Below are 15,040 nucleotides of genomic sequence, written 5' to 3' on the forward strand. Positions count from 1 at the left end.
GTTAGTGCTAGACATGTTGTAAGAGGCCAAGCTGTAGTTAAATAATAACATTGTATTTTATCTTCTTTCCCCTATTAAGAGACTTACTGAAGTGGTGTGACAGAATTGTAAATTGTTCCAGTAGTACTTCATCCTCAGCTGCTCTCATTGTTTTTCTGGAGGTGAGACTAAGTAGCCTTTTTGATCATGACATTTTTTTTTTTATCCATCCATCCATCCATCCATCCATCCACCCACCCACTTCCGCTTATCCGAGGTCCGGTCGCGGGGGGAACAAAGCAAACAAGCCCAGACTTCCCTCTCCCGGCCACTTCTTCCAGCTCTTCTGGGAGAATCCCAAGGCGTTCCCAAGCCAGCCGGGAGACATAGTCCCTCCAGCGTGTCCTGGGTCTTCCCGGGCCTCCTCCCGGTTGGGCGTGCCGGAACACCTCACCAGGGAGGCGTCCAGGAGGCATCCTGATCAGATGCCCGAGCCACCTCATCTGACTCCTCTCGATGCGGAGGAGCAGCGGCTCTACTCTGAGCCCCTCCCCGATGACTGAGCTCCTCACCCTATCTTTAAGGGAAAGCCCAGACACCCTGCGGAGGAAACTCATTTCAGCCGCTTGTATTCGCGATCTCGTTCTTTCGGTCACTACCCATAGCTCATGACCATAGGTGAGGGTAGGAGCGTAGATCGACTGGTAAATTGAGAGCTTTGCCTTACGGCTCAGCTCCTTTTTCACCACGACAGACCGATGCAGAGCCCGCATCACTGCGGATGCCGCACCGATCCGCCTGTCGATCTCACGCTCCATTCTTCCCTCACTCGTGAACAAGACCCGAGATACTTGAACTCCTCCACTTGGGGCAGGATCTCTCCCCAACCCTGAGAGGGCACTCCACCCTTTTCGGCTGAGGACCATGCTCTCGGATTTGGAGGTGCTGATTCTCATCCCAGCCGCTTCACACTCAGCTGCGAACCGATCCAGAGAGCTGAAGATCACGGCCTGATGAAGCAAACAGGACAACATCATCTGCAAAAGCAGTGACCCAATCCTGAGTCCACCAAACGGACCCCTTCAACACCCTGGCTGCGCCTAGAAATTCTGTCCATAAAAGTTATGAACAGAATGGTGACAAAGGGCAGCCCTGGCGAGTCCAACTCTCACTGGAAGCGGGCTCGACTTACTGCGGCAATGCGGACCAAGCTCTGACACGGTTGTACAGGACCGAACAGCTCTTATCAGGGGTCCGGTACCCCATACTCCCGGAGCACCCCACAGGATTCCCGAGGGACACGGTCGAATGCCTTTTCCAAGTCCACAAAACACATGTAGACTGGTTGGGCAAACTCCCATGCACCCTCAGGACTCTGCTAAGGGTGAAGAGCTGGTCCACTGTTCCGACCAGGGCGAAAACCACACTGTTCCTCCTGAATCCGAGGTTGACTATCCGGCGGACCCTCCTCTCCAGAACCCCGAATAGACTTTTCCAGGGAGGCTGAGGAGTGTGATCCCTCTATAGTTGGAACACACCCTCCGGTCCCCTTTTAAAGAGGGGACCACCACCCGTCTGCCAATCCAGAGGCACTGTCCCGATGTCCATGCGATGTTGCAGAGGCGTGTCAACCAAGACAGTCCTACAACATCCAGAGCCTTAAGGAACTCGGTATCTCATCCACCCGGGGCCCTGCCACCAAGGAGTTTTTGACCACCTCGGTGACTTCAGTCCCAGAGATGGGAGAGCCCACCTCAGAGTCCCCAGGCTCTGCTTCCTCGTGGAAGGCATGTTAGTGGGATTGAGGAGGTCTTGAAGTACTCCCCCCCGACCCACAGCGTCGAGTGAGGTCAGCAGCGCACCATCCCACCATATACGGTGTTGACACTGCACTGCTTCCCCTCCTGAGGCGCGGACGGTGGACCAGAATCTCCTCGAAGCCGTCCGAAGTGTTCTCCATGGCCTCTCAAACTCCTCCCATGCCCGAGTTTTGCCTCAGCAACAACGAAGCCGTTCAGCTTGGCCTGCGGTACCTATCAGCTGCCTCCAGAGACCCACAGGACAAAAAGTCCTATAGGACTCCTTCTTCAGCTTGGCGGCATCCCTCACGCGGTGTCCACCAGCGGGTTGGGGATTGCCCGCGACAGGCACCGACCACCTTGCGGCCACAGCTCCGGTCAGCCGCCTCAACAATAGAGGCGCGGAACATGGCCCATTGGACTCAATGTCCCCACCTCCCTCGGGGCGTGGTTGAAGTTCTGCGGAGGTGGGAGTTGAAGCTACTTCTGACAGGGGACTCTGCCAGCCGTTCCCAGCAGACCCTCACAACACGTTTGGGCCTACCAGGTCTGACCGGCATCTTCCCCCACCATCGAAGCCAACTCACCACCAGGTGGTGATCAGTTGACAGCTCCGCCCCTCTCTTCACCCGAGTGTCCAAGACATATGGCGCAAGTCCGGCGACACACCACAAAGTCGATCATCGACCTGAGGCCTAGGATGATCCTGGTGCCAAGTGCACATATGAACACCCTTATGCTTGAACATGGTGTTCGTTATGGACAATCCGTGGCGAGCACAGAAGTCCAATAACAAAACACCTCTCGGGTTCAGATCGGGGGGGCCATTCCTCCCAATCACGCCCTTCCAGGTCTCACTGTCATTGCCCGTGAGCATTGAAGTCTCCCAGCAAAGCGAGGGAATCCCAGAAGGTATGCCCTCTAGCACCCCTCAGAGACTCCAAAAGGGTGGATACTCCAAACTGCTGTTGGCATACGCACAAACAAAAGTCAGGACCCTTCCCCCCACCCGAAGGCGGAGGGAGGCCACCCTCTCGTCCACCGGGGTAAACCCCAAACCACAGGCTCCAGTGGGGGCAATAAGTATGCCCACACCTGCTCGCCTCTCACGGGGCAACTCCAGAGTGGTAGAGAGTCCAGCCCCTCTCAAGGAGATTGGTTCCAGAGTCCAAGCTGTGCGTCGAGGTGTGTCCGACTATATCTAGCGGAACCTCTCACCTGCGCACTAGCTCAGGCTCCTTCCCTTCAGAGGTGACATTCCCGTCCCAAGAGCCAGTTTCTGTAGCCGAGGATCAGACCGCCAAGGTCCCGCCTCGGCCACCACCCAACTCACACTGCACCCAACCTCCTTGGCCCCTCCCATAGGTGGTGAGCCCATGGGAGGAGGACCCACGTTACCTCTTGGGCTGTGCCCGGCGAGCCCATGGGTGCAGGCCTGGCCACAAGGCGCTCGCCATCGATCCCCACCCCCAGGCCTGGCTCCAGAGGGGGGCCCCGGTGACCAGCGTCGGGCAAGGGAAAGCGTCGTCCAAGTTTTATTCTTCATTGGAGGTGTTGAACCGTTCTTTGTCTCATCCCTCACCTAGGACCAGTTTGCCTTGGGTGGCTCTACCAGGGGCATAAAACTCTGGAAAACATAGCTTCTAGGATCATTGGGACACGCAAACCCCTCCACCACGATAAGGTGACGGCTCAAGGAAGGATATAATATATGTTTAGCTTCCTTCCGTATAACTTTTTTTCATTTTAAAAGTAGATATTATGATGCACATCAACATATGTCTTTAATTCCATAAACAGTGGCATAAATGTGTAAAATCCAACCTTTTACATACTACCATTGTATCTGTCATTGGTAAAGACAACATCCATTCCAAAGAAGGTGATAAAAGACAGCTGAAAAAAAAAAAAAACTCTGGAAAATGTGTCTTGGACTATTGCTTAATTCATTATATTAAGTATTTATTTTTCTGGGTTACAGTTCAGATGAGATCAGCTTCTATCTTGTTAATGTTTTCCCTTTGCTAAAAATCTTTATGCTATATATATTCTAAAGAAAACTTACTTTTTTGCTATCAATAGGCACTTGATTGTTTTACAGCAATGTTATCTAATCAAGACAATCGGCAAAAAATGGCAGAGATCATCGGGAGTAAATTGAACATTTCAAAAGAGCAGGTATAAAGTTTTTTGTTTATTTGCAGCTGATTTACTTTTATTTTTGTGCAAATCCTGCAGTGTTTTAATCTATACATTTTGAGGCAGATTTAAAGTAATGTAGATGCATTTGAAGACATTCAATAATTGTTGTGAATGACAGAGGACTTTTTTTTTTAACAGATTTAAAACTGACCTTAGTCAGTTTTATCTGACAGCCCTTTACCATCTACAGTACTTTAACATTGTTTCCACATATGTATTACTTGTGATTTAGAATTAAATCCACTATTTGCTTATGTTTTCAGACTGCATTATTTAAGTAAATTCTGAAAGTAACTTGCAATGCTATATACAGTGCATCCGGAAAGTATTCACAGCAAATCACTTTTTCCACATTTTGTTATGTTACAGCCTTATTCCAAAATGGATTAAATTCATTTTTTTTCTCAGAATTCTAAACACAACACCCCATAATGACAACGTGAAAAACGTTTACTTAAAGTTTTTGCAAATGTATTAAAAATAAAAAAAACTGAGAAATCACATGTACATAAGTATTCACAGCCTTTGCTCAATACTTTGTTGATGCACCTTTGGCAGCAATTACAGCCTCAAGTCTTTTTGAATATGATGCCACAAGCTTGGCACACCTATACTTGGCCAGTTTTGCCAATTCCTCTTTGCAGCACCTCTCAAGCTCCATCAGGTTGGATGGGAAGCGTCGGTGCACAGCCATTTAAGATCTCTCCAGAGATGTTCAATCGGATTCAAATCTGGGCTCTGGCTGGGCCACTCAAGGACATTCACAGAGTTGTCCTGAAGCCATTCCTTTGATATCTTGGCTGTGTGCTTAGGGTCGTTGTCCTGCTGAAAGATGAACCGTCGCCCCAATCTGAGGTTAAGAGTGCTGTGGAGCAGGTTTTCATCAAGGATGTCTCTGTACATTGCTGCAGTCATCTTTCCCTTTATCTTGACTAGTCTCCCAGTTCCTGCCGCTGAAAAACATCCTCATAGCATGATGCTGCCACCACCATGCTTCACTGTAGGGATGGTATTGGCCTGGTGATGAGCGGTGCCTGGTTTCTTCCAAATGTGACGCCTGGCATTCACACCAAAGAGTTCAATCTTTGTCTCGTCAGACCAGAGAATTTTGTTTCTCATGGTCTTAGAGTCCTTCAGGTGCCTTTTGGCAAACTCCAGGCAGGCTGCCATGTGCCTTTTACTAAGGAGTGGCTTCCGTCTGGCCACTCTACCATACAGGCCTGATTGGTGGATTGCTGCAGAGATGGTTGTCCTTCCTTAAGGTTCTCCTCTCTCCACAGAGGACCTCTGGAGCTCTGACAGAGTGACCATCGGATTTTTGGTCACCTCCTTGACTAAGGCCCTTCTCTCCCGATCGCTCAGTTTAGATGGCCGGCCAGCTCTAGGAAGAGTTCTGGTGGTTTCGAACTTCTTCCACTTACGGATGATGGAGGCCACTGTGCTCATTGGGACCTTCAAAGCAGCAGAAATTTTTCTGTAACCTTCCCCAGATTTGTGCCTCGAGACAATCCTGTCTTGGAGGTCTACAGACAATTCCTTTGACTTCATGCTTGGTTTGTGCTCTGACATGAACTGTCAACTGTGGGACTTTATATAGACAGGCGTGTACCTTTCCAAATTATGTCCAATCAACTGGATTTACCACAGGTGGACTCCAATTAAGCTGCAGAAACATCTCAAGGATGATCAGGGGAAACAGGATGCACCTGAGCTCCATTTTGAGCTTCATGGCAAAGGCTGTGAATACTTACGTACATGTGCTTTCTCGGTTTATTTATTTTTAATAAATTTGCAAAAATTTCAAGTAAACTTTTTTCATGTTGTCATTATAGGGTGTTGTGTGTTGAATTCTGAGGAAAAAAATGAATTTAATCCATTTTGGAATAAGGCTGTAACATAACAAAATGTGGAAAAAGTGATGCGCTGTGAATATTTTCCGGATGCACTGTATCTTACTAAAATATATGCAATGTAATGTATTTTAATTTAACCTTTTTCACTCACATTACCAGTTAACATGCAGTCCTATTTTTTGTTAGTATTTTTTTTCTTTATACCTTCATTTAATATAATTTGGATTCCAAACATTTTAATCCTTAGCTTTTTTTGCAAACAAATTGAATATAAAAATAAAAAATTAAAATTTACTTTTATCCAAATACTGTTGACTTTTTGTCAATAAGGATTTTATTTATTTTTTTTTTTTTACAGGCAGAACATTACTGTCAAATGTATAAACCACAGATTAATTTAACAGAGACTGAAGTCACCATGGGCAGGACCACTATTCCAAGAAAGCAAAGTTGTGTAGTTGGCCTAAGCATGTAAGTTTAAATGCAACATATTGAATGAAGGAATATTTGTGTCATAGCTGCCTTGTTGTTTTGATAGGTAATAATCATTTAAGTTGCTTGCATTATAACTAGTATAATATACAATTTTAAATTTAGAATTTTGATTATAACAGCTAAACAACTAAAAAAACCCTGCAATTTAAGTTTATTAGTTTCTTTTTTTTTCCCTTCAGTAGAACAGACATTTCTGTTTGTGATTATTGTAGGAATTCTGTATTATGTTTGGATCTCCTACATGTTTGTTTATTTTAGGTCCACTGTTCCTCTGTTTTTTGAGCTTGTACTGCTGATACAAAAATTCTCCAAAAAAAATTTTCTGTCTTTTAATAAAAGGTTAATTAAACTTCAAACCTGTTCAAATATTTTTGTTCACAAAACTATATTTTTCCCTTTCTGTATGCATCTTTTGGGGAAAAAAGAAAAAAATATCTTAATGCCAATAGATTAAATGGGTATCACAGCAGAGTACTGTCGATTTACATCTGAATCTGCTTAATAAATTAACAAAATGATGGATAATATCTACAGATAATAAATGTAGTCCTATGGAGTAAATCATCACACTGTATTAACATAGTTTTACCTATTTTCATTAAAATGTCTTAAACAGAAAAACAATAAAGCAATAAGTCAAACTAAGTCAGAAGTAATGTCCATGAGTTAATTATGTTGTTAAAGTATTTGGAGTGAAATCCTGGTTTACTTTGCCACTCTTCATTGTTTAAATGGAGTACCCGTGATTTACAACCTGAGTTCTAAAACCTTGTTCCGCATTAAATCCGGAATTTTGAATCTGAATTAAACTCTGTTTATTTAAAATGCTTTAGTTAAATTGGTGGTTTGTTCTAGGTCATGTTCTCCAGAGGATTTCTTCCTAAATGTCCTAAAGTCCAAATTTTCATTTCTCGTGACTTAACTTCTCAGCACCTTGCTAAATGCAGTTGTATTATGTTTTCATTTCATTAATGCACACATATGCAAAGCTTCATTTTCTTTCTTTTAAAACTCTAGTGGTTAATTCATGAAAAGTAAGAACTGGCATAATAATTAAATGTAATTAATCATCTTATCTTGGCTACATGTATATCTAAATTAGAATTTTATTTAAATAGTTGCTTAATTAGTTAGAAATTACAGAATAAACGTAATGAGGAGAGTTAAATTCTTCTGCTTACAATTGAAGAAAATAGACATAAGAGAAACACAGGGTGATTTTAATTAATTCAAACACTTTCCAAATCAAATTTTGATACTCTTGTGTGTGTCAGTTTTATGGGCTCTCACTCTGATTGTGTTTTTCGTGAATGCATTTTATTGCTTTGTTTAGTTTTGCACCAGTTGGCTGCTTTTTAGTATGTACACAAAAATGTAACCATGCACAAAGTTAATTTTTTTTCTTTGTAATGAATACCAGCTTATATTGCTACAGATCACATCTCAGGTTTATTAAAAATCTAAAAACAAAATGTTTTATCTGTAGGGAGAAGCAAACTTTTGCAGCTACACGTCCATCACTTGTACTACTTGAGCAACTCTCTGTCTGTGTAAATCGAGGAGAGCCGGTTCTGTTAGTGGGAGAAACTGGAACTGGAAAGACTTCAACTGTCCAGTTTCTTGCAAGAATCACAGGTAGGTTTGGTTGATATTTACTGTGTTTAGCAGTAAATGCTGTAAGGTATGGTGTGTATAGCAAATAAATGGTAATTCTAAAACATAAATGTATAAATATACAGCTGATGTTCTGTCATGTATGTTTTGGTCTATAATATGGCTAAATTGTGTTGGTATGTTTTTTAAACTGAAAAAGCATTAGACTTAAATGCACATAAAAATCATTATATTTAAAAAATGCACAGGGATGAAAAGAAGCTAAGATAAACTAAACAGTAAGTATTCCTCCGTTCTCCTGCATTAGCACATTTTATCCAACCCCAAATGACTCTCTGATGGAGTAGTTAAGGTTTCTTGAAATAAGCATCTCCTGACAGCCTCAAAAGAGAGAGTTGAAAAAACTTCTTGTTATGCTCATACTGAGGCTACATATAGAACATGCTCAGTTTACCAGCAAAATATTAGCTAGCACCAAAGTAACTCTTTGCATGTTATCAATTCAGTGTTTGTTTGTGTGTTTCTATATATATATATATATATATATATTATGTATATATTATTATATATATAGAATGTGTGTCCCTTTGTGTGTTGTATTGTTTTCATTTGATTTTTATTCATATTTATACAAGATGCACAGAATTCCCCAGAGTTAAATTCTACTTCACCGAAAGTTTGAACTGAGATCCATGATGAATATTTTGATCTTTAAATAGGAAATCTAACTATGAAATTTTTCTTTTTTTCCCCCTTTCCTTAACTCTAGTATGCCTAGAATGCATTTAAATACAATTACTTTGGCTTCCCATAAATCTTTGGCAGGTTGCCAAAAAGTACTTATTACATTTATACTGGATAAAATACTTCATACAAGCCACCAACAGTTTCAGAGATGAACAATTTATAAACATATTCCTGTCTACTCCTCAATTTTCCTGCCTGATTTTTCTCTTTCAGTGTTACAGGGAACTAGGATGTATTCCAAGAATGTAAGGCACAATATTACCACACATGAGCCAATAATGGTCTTGGAAGCCAGTCGTTCGTAGAGTACACCATTTCTTTCTCACACACATGAACAGATACACATACTGTATTCTCTCACCTCATACTCTATTCAACTGAACATCTGTGTCTTTCTGATACAAGAGTATTACTGTCAGTACAGGAAAAATGATGCAAAATGTAGAATTTGCAAATTTCACAGTGATGATCGCTGTACTAAGAATCAAATCTAGCCATACAGCTGTGAAGCAGCAACATTAATCACAATACTACTATGCTGTTTGACTTAAATGTTATGTTGTGACGAGTTTTTTCAAGTGTTACCAGTGACACCAAGATAATGAGCAAGTTTGCAATTTGCACCCATAGATTTATTGTGTTATATTGATTTAGGGCTAAATGTATTTTATATATTTGCTAATTCATGGAAGCAATAATTGTGCTGATTTTTCTTTGTAGGCCATAAGCTACGGGTTGTTAATATGAACCAGCAAAGTGACACGGCAGATCTTTTAGGAGGGTAAGAAGTGGCTGTCATGTTTTTAATTAATATTCGTGTTTGTGTGTGTGCACACATGCGCACGTGCACTTAGTATTGTTAATTTTTGCTTTCCTTGTGCCCGATGCTGACGGAACAAACATTAGCTCTTTACTACCATAAGCTGGTTAAAAACATTCAGAAAATGAAGTAATGGGTTTGAATGCCATGGATGATGGACTGGCACTCCAGATGTGCCACTATCCATGAACTCCTTACATAATGGCCTCCAGGCCAGGTAAGGAATCGCCCTTAGATATCCATCAGGATGCCAGTCCATCCTTCATGACACTTACAGGTGGTTGGATAGTAAAGTACTGTCTCTTTCTCCTTCATCTCTATGTATGTAAAATCCAACGTCTGTCTGTCTATCTGCATGTCTGCCTGCTTTTCACAAGACAACTACTTAACAGATATAGATTGGGTTTTTTTCTATAATTTGCTTGAACATTCTGGTTTAATTTGTGACTTCTCTCATCGTGCTAAGTATCATATTTTGTTTGCAGGAGTGATTTATTTGCGCTAATCCGAGACAGAGGCTGCGGACCGAAGGGAGGGAGAAGCATGGTGTCTGGAGTAGGGAGCAGGGCAGAGCCCTTCTCACTCATGCACCAGCCCCCATTCGTTTCGGTCTACCTATTACCACGTTTTGGAGCGTGCCCTACCTCTGCTTAGCTAGCGATACTTGTTTGTTTATTAATTTTTAACGTTTGTTGTGTTTCACTACTACGCGGGACGTCAGGAGTGGGGAGCTGGGCAGGGCCCTCCTCACTCATGCGCCAGCCTCTGTTTGAATCGGCCTACCTCTCGTGACGTGTTCGAGCGTACCTTGCAACCACTTAGCTAGTGATACCTGTTTGTTTATTGTTATTTAAAGTTTGTCCTGTTTCACTACTACACAGGCAGAGCCACGGGGGACAGCTAGCTAAAAATAAAGAAACTTAAGTGTATTGTACAGTACATTAAGCAAGTAAATTGGATCAAAAGTTCAGGCTACTAGTAATTTTTACCCTTGTCTTTAAGGTATAAACCTGTGGATCACAAGTTAATTTTGCTACCGTTACATGAAGCCTTTGAAGATTTGTTCTCCCAGACATTTTCAAGAAAACAGAATACCACTTTCTTGGGCCACGTGAATACCTGCTTCAGAGAAAGGCGATGGGAAGATCTGTTAAAACTTATGGAGCATGTTTCTAAATCTGCCATCAACAAGGAACTGCATAAAAATAAACAGGGTAAATGACCTTTCTTTTATTCTCTATTGAAATGTAAGGATTCAGTTTTAGCTTTTTGACAAACTATGGGACATTCTTGAAATAACTGAACATATGACTGTGCATGTTTTCTATGCATTTTATTTACTGCATGTTGTACGTTAATAAAAAGATTATACTGAATATAATGTACACATTCTCAACATGAGCAGCATGCTTTTTCTTTTCAGCATCCTATATGTACTGCATAATTGGCAACATTTTTTTTTCATATATTATTTATTTCCTTTCAGCAGTTGAATTACATTTCTAAATTAGAGAGAGAATGTGCATTCCTAAAATGGCACAGGAAGAGATTATGGATGAGACAGTTAGAGAGATGTGGGTCACGGTCACAGGCAGAAATTAGAGTACACACTGTTCTCTGTCATCAACCCCAGAATTGGAAGTGTCAAACTGTTTTCAACTCCTTGTGGAGCTGGATGGTGTCTCTGAAGATTCTGAGATGTTAGGCAGGTATGAAAAGCCCCAATGGGCCACCTCAAAAACAGTTCCCAGAAAGAGAGAGGTAGTAAGAGTTTGGGACTCAGTCATCAGAGGGGTTGGAGCACAGCTTTACTCCAGAGACAGAGAAGTTTGCATGTTATATTGCTTTCCAGGTGCACATGTGGGAGACCTCCCTGGGATGGTGGATAGGGTCTTGGCCAGAGCAGAAGTGGATCCAGTTTTCATTGTCCATGTCAGAACAAATGAGATACATAAGGGTAGTCGGTCAGTTCTGTGATCCAAATTTAAAGAGAACTGACATGGTGGTATTCCCCAAAGTTCTTCATGTGCCATTATGCCAGTCCAGGTGAGACTGAGAAGATTAGGAGGCTTAATTCTGGGCTGAAATCTTGGTGTCGGGTGGAAAGGTATAGGTTTATGGGGAATTGGGACTCCTTTTGGAACAGATGGGACCTGTTCTGCTGTGATGGGTTACATCTGAACTAGAGGGGCACCAATGTGTTGGGGAGACGTATGAGTAGGTTAGTCGAAGATTGTTTAAACTAGGCTATGGGAGAGCAGGGAGTTTAGGATATGCCAGGTTTAGCAGTGAACATGGAGGCACAAACAATAGTGTTAAATTAGAAATGCATAGTAATGTAATTTCTAACTGAACATTTAAATGCAAAAGGAAAACGGGAAACACATTAAAAATAGCCTGCCTTAATGATAGAAGTATCAAAAATAAAACACGTGTGTTGGAGTTGTATATATTAAAGCATGGTTATTATATCAATAACAAAAATCTGGCTAAATAACAAAGATGGAAAGGAGTATGACATTGAGGGATACGCTTTTTTTCTTCTTAGACAGATTAGAAAAGGAGAAGGGGATGCTGTTCATGTCAAACAGAATTTAAACACAAGTCCTATTCAGTTGGTCGATGAGCCCCATCTTAGTGAGGACTTGTTGCTTTGCCTACAAAACATTATGGAAAGCGGCCTGATTTTAGGAGTGTGATGTAGACTGCTTAATACAGACAGTAATTTCAATGCACACCTTTTTAGTAATATTAAAAAGGCAAGTTTTACAGAAGAATATTATAGTCATGGGGGACTTCAACTACCTGAATAGCACCTGGGAAAACTTTGCATATAGCAGATTACAAGAGCAGGAGTTTTTAGACTTAATTGGTGACTACTGTATTTTGTAATACAGTATTTTAAAGCATCAACATGCAGGGAACTGTCAATTTCCACACAGTGTTATAAAGCTATTAAAAAGGCTAATGGAATGTTAGGTTACATAGCACAGTGTGTAGAGTACAAATCCAAAGAGGTTATGCTCAAGCTTTATAACGCACTGGTGAGGCCTCAGCTAGAGTACTGTGTACAGTTTTGGCCTCCATGCTACAAAAAAGGACATAGCAGCACTAGAAAAAATCCAGAGAAGATCAACTTGATTGATTCCAAGAGTACTGTGTACAGTTTTGGCCTCCATGCTACAAAAAAGGACATAGCAGCACTAGAAAAAATCCAGAGAAGATCAACTTGATTGATTCCATGGCTACAGGGGATGAATAATGAAGAAAGATTAAAAGAGCTGAGCCTTTTCAGTTTAAGCAACAGAAGATTAAGAAGTGACATGATTGAAGTGTTTAAATTTATGAGTTAGTACAGTGGATTGAGACTATTATTTTAAAATTAGTTCATCAAGATCGTGGCGACACAGTTGGAAACTTGTTAAGGGTATATGTTACATAAACATTAGGAAGTTTTTCTTTACACAGAGAACAATAGACATTTGGAATAAGCTACCAAGAATTGCGGTAGGCAGCAGGACTTTATGGACTTTTAAAATTAGATTTGGTGATTTTTTTTTTTTTTTTTAGAGGAATTAAGTGGATAGGAAGGACTGGTGAGCTTTTTTTGGGCTGAATGGCCCGTTCTCGTTTAGATTGTTCTAATATTCTAAAAGTTGACGGAATTAATGTTTTAAAAGTGTATGCAAAAACATTTTTTTGCTTTTTTAATTTATTATGATTATGCTGACAAAGAGCAATGCATTTTTATTTTCAGAACTGAGACCGATCACTGGGTCATTTTTTATTTAAAGATATTACTTACTCATCTGACCCAGTTGTATGATTAATATATGATTAAAGGGGTTTAAAATATTAAACATATGACTGGGATGCACACTATTTCATTTATAATGTTCCAGTAATACCTTTTGAGAACCTAGCTGTGCTGCCCCTTGTATTGAATTCTAAATAATCAACATAGACCTCAAGATTAACGTTTGAAGTGCACCATCTTTTGGAATGTATTTTTTTAAATGCATGTAGTAATAAAATGCAATACATTTTACCTTCCAACAGATGGTGCATCACAAACATTACCAATGCTTTGACCAATCCCATACCAAATTGAATATAACAGATGTTGCAACTTGAAAGACACACAAACGTATACACACTTTTCCTTTTATTAAGGTGGATGCCCTTTGGTTTTTAGGACACAAAAAGGTGTAATTTCACTTTAAACATTGTCAACAAAAGCATGTCTTAGTCTGTGGACATTGGTAGTCTTTCATTTGCTGAGGAATCTTTATAGAGCGTATTTTTTAAACTATGGATTGCTGGTTACTGCCTTTTGGTGTGTGGTTTGTGAAGCCGTGGCATGGCCAAATGGAGATGCAGCTAGATGGATGAGGTCTCCAGGACTCTAAAAATATCCAAACCTAATTATGTCATATCATCTACTGTTAAACCGTAATTCTAAAATTTTTATTATGCTGTCTTAAGGAATTGTTCTGTTGTGTATATTGTATTGTATTGACCCCCTACTTTTGACACCTACTGCACGCCCAACCTACCTGGAAAGGGGTCTCTCTTTGAACTGCCTTTCGAGGTTTCTTCCATTTTCCTACAAGGTTTTATTGGGAGTTTTTCCTTGTCTTCTCAGAGAGTCAAGGCTGGGGGCTGTCAAAGGCAGGGCCTGTTAAAGCCCATTGCGGCACTTCCTGTGTGATTTTGGGCTATACAAAAATAAACTGTATTGTATTGTATTGTATTGTGAAGTGTTTTGCAATTGGTTGTCAGGGCAGTTTAAGAAATTGGCATTGCTCTGGTATAACTGTCGACGGCAATTCTCCAAGGGGATGCCAATGCTGACTGACATTTTTTAATATCATGGGACACACTCTCCTAGCAGAGTAACTGTGTTGAGTTCTGAGTATATTTATAAAACTTTTGAAGCTGTAGTTAGCCAAATATTCGACTATGCTTTAGGCAGATATTTTCAGAAAGTAATAACATAATATAATGGTCAAAAAAGCTGAATCATTTTAGTTTTTTTATATTCATTTGTTCAGTTTTTGAACCTGCTTATCCTAATACACCTTGAAGGAGGTGCCATTATAATGGAGAGTAGACTAACTCATACAGCCACTTTACTCATACCTTTCTAGTTTAGAATCCACAGTTGACCCAACCTGCATATATTTAGTATTATGCATTTAGAAAAAAATAATTCTATGATTATGCTAGTTTAAAAAAATATATTTTTTTCCTGTCTGTTTAATAAAAAAAAAACTTATTTCCACTCAAGACATAAAACAAATACTGCAAAACGCGGAAGTTTCTTTTGAGTGGTCTCTTTGTAGATGCTTTATTCAAAATTCTTTGAGGTAATATTCCAAACATTTCATTTATTATGTTATCCCTGGAAAACCTATTTATACTTGCCTTTTTTTAAGATGATAAAATACAATGCTGTATTTTCTACTCCTCCAGCAACATAAAATCATTTTTTATGAAGTTTTAATATTCGTTTGACATTTTAATGTTTC

General features: G+C 40.6%; 1 protein-coding gene across 1 annotated transcript in view; it reads left to right on the forward strand.

Annotated features, from left to right (window-relative positions):
- The window catches only part of mdn1 (midasin AAA ATPase 1), a 239,274-nt gene that overhangs the window by 21,784 nt on the left and 202,450 nt on the right, over nt 1–15,040 (forward strand). The window contains exons 11-16 of the mRNA XM_039747985.1: nt 80–161; nt 3,861–3,956; nt 6,192–6,304; nt 7,815–7,963; nt 9,410–9,470; nt 10,512–10,723. Of these exons, the coding sequence (XP_039603919.1) occupies nt 80–161; nt 3,861–3,956; nt 6,192–6,304; nt 7,815–7,963; nt 9,410–9,470; nt 10,512–10,723 (713 nt within the window). The remainder of the gene's footprint in view (nt 1–79; nt 162–3,860; nt 3,957–6,191; nt 6,305–7,814; nt 7,964–9,409; nt 9,471–10,511; nt 10,724–15,040) is intronic.

Source organism: Polypterus senegalus, chromosome 3 (assembly GCF_016835505.1).
Source record: "Polypterus senegalus isolate Bchr_013 chromosome 3, ASM1683550v1, whole genome shotgun sequence".
In the NCBI taxonomy this organism is placed as follows: Eukaryota; Metazoa; Chordata; class Cladistia; order Polypteriformes; family Polypteridae; genus Polypterus; species Polypterus senegalus.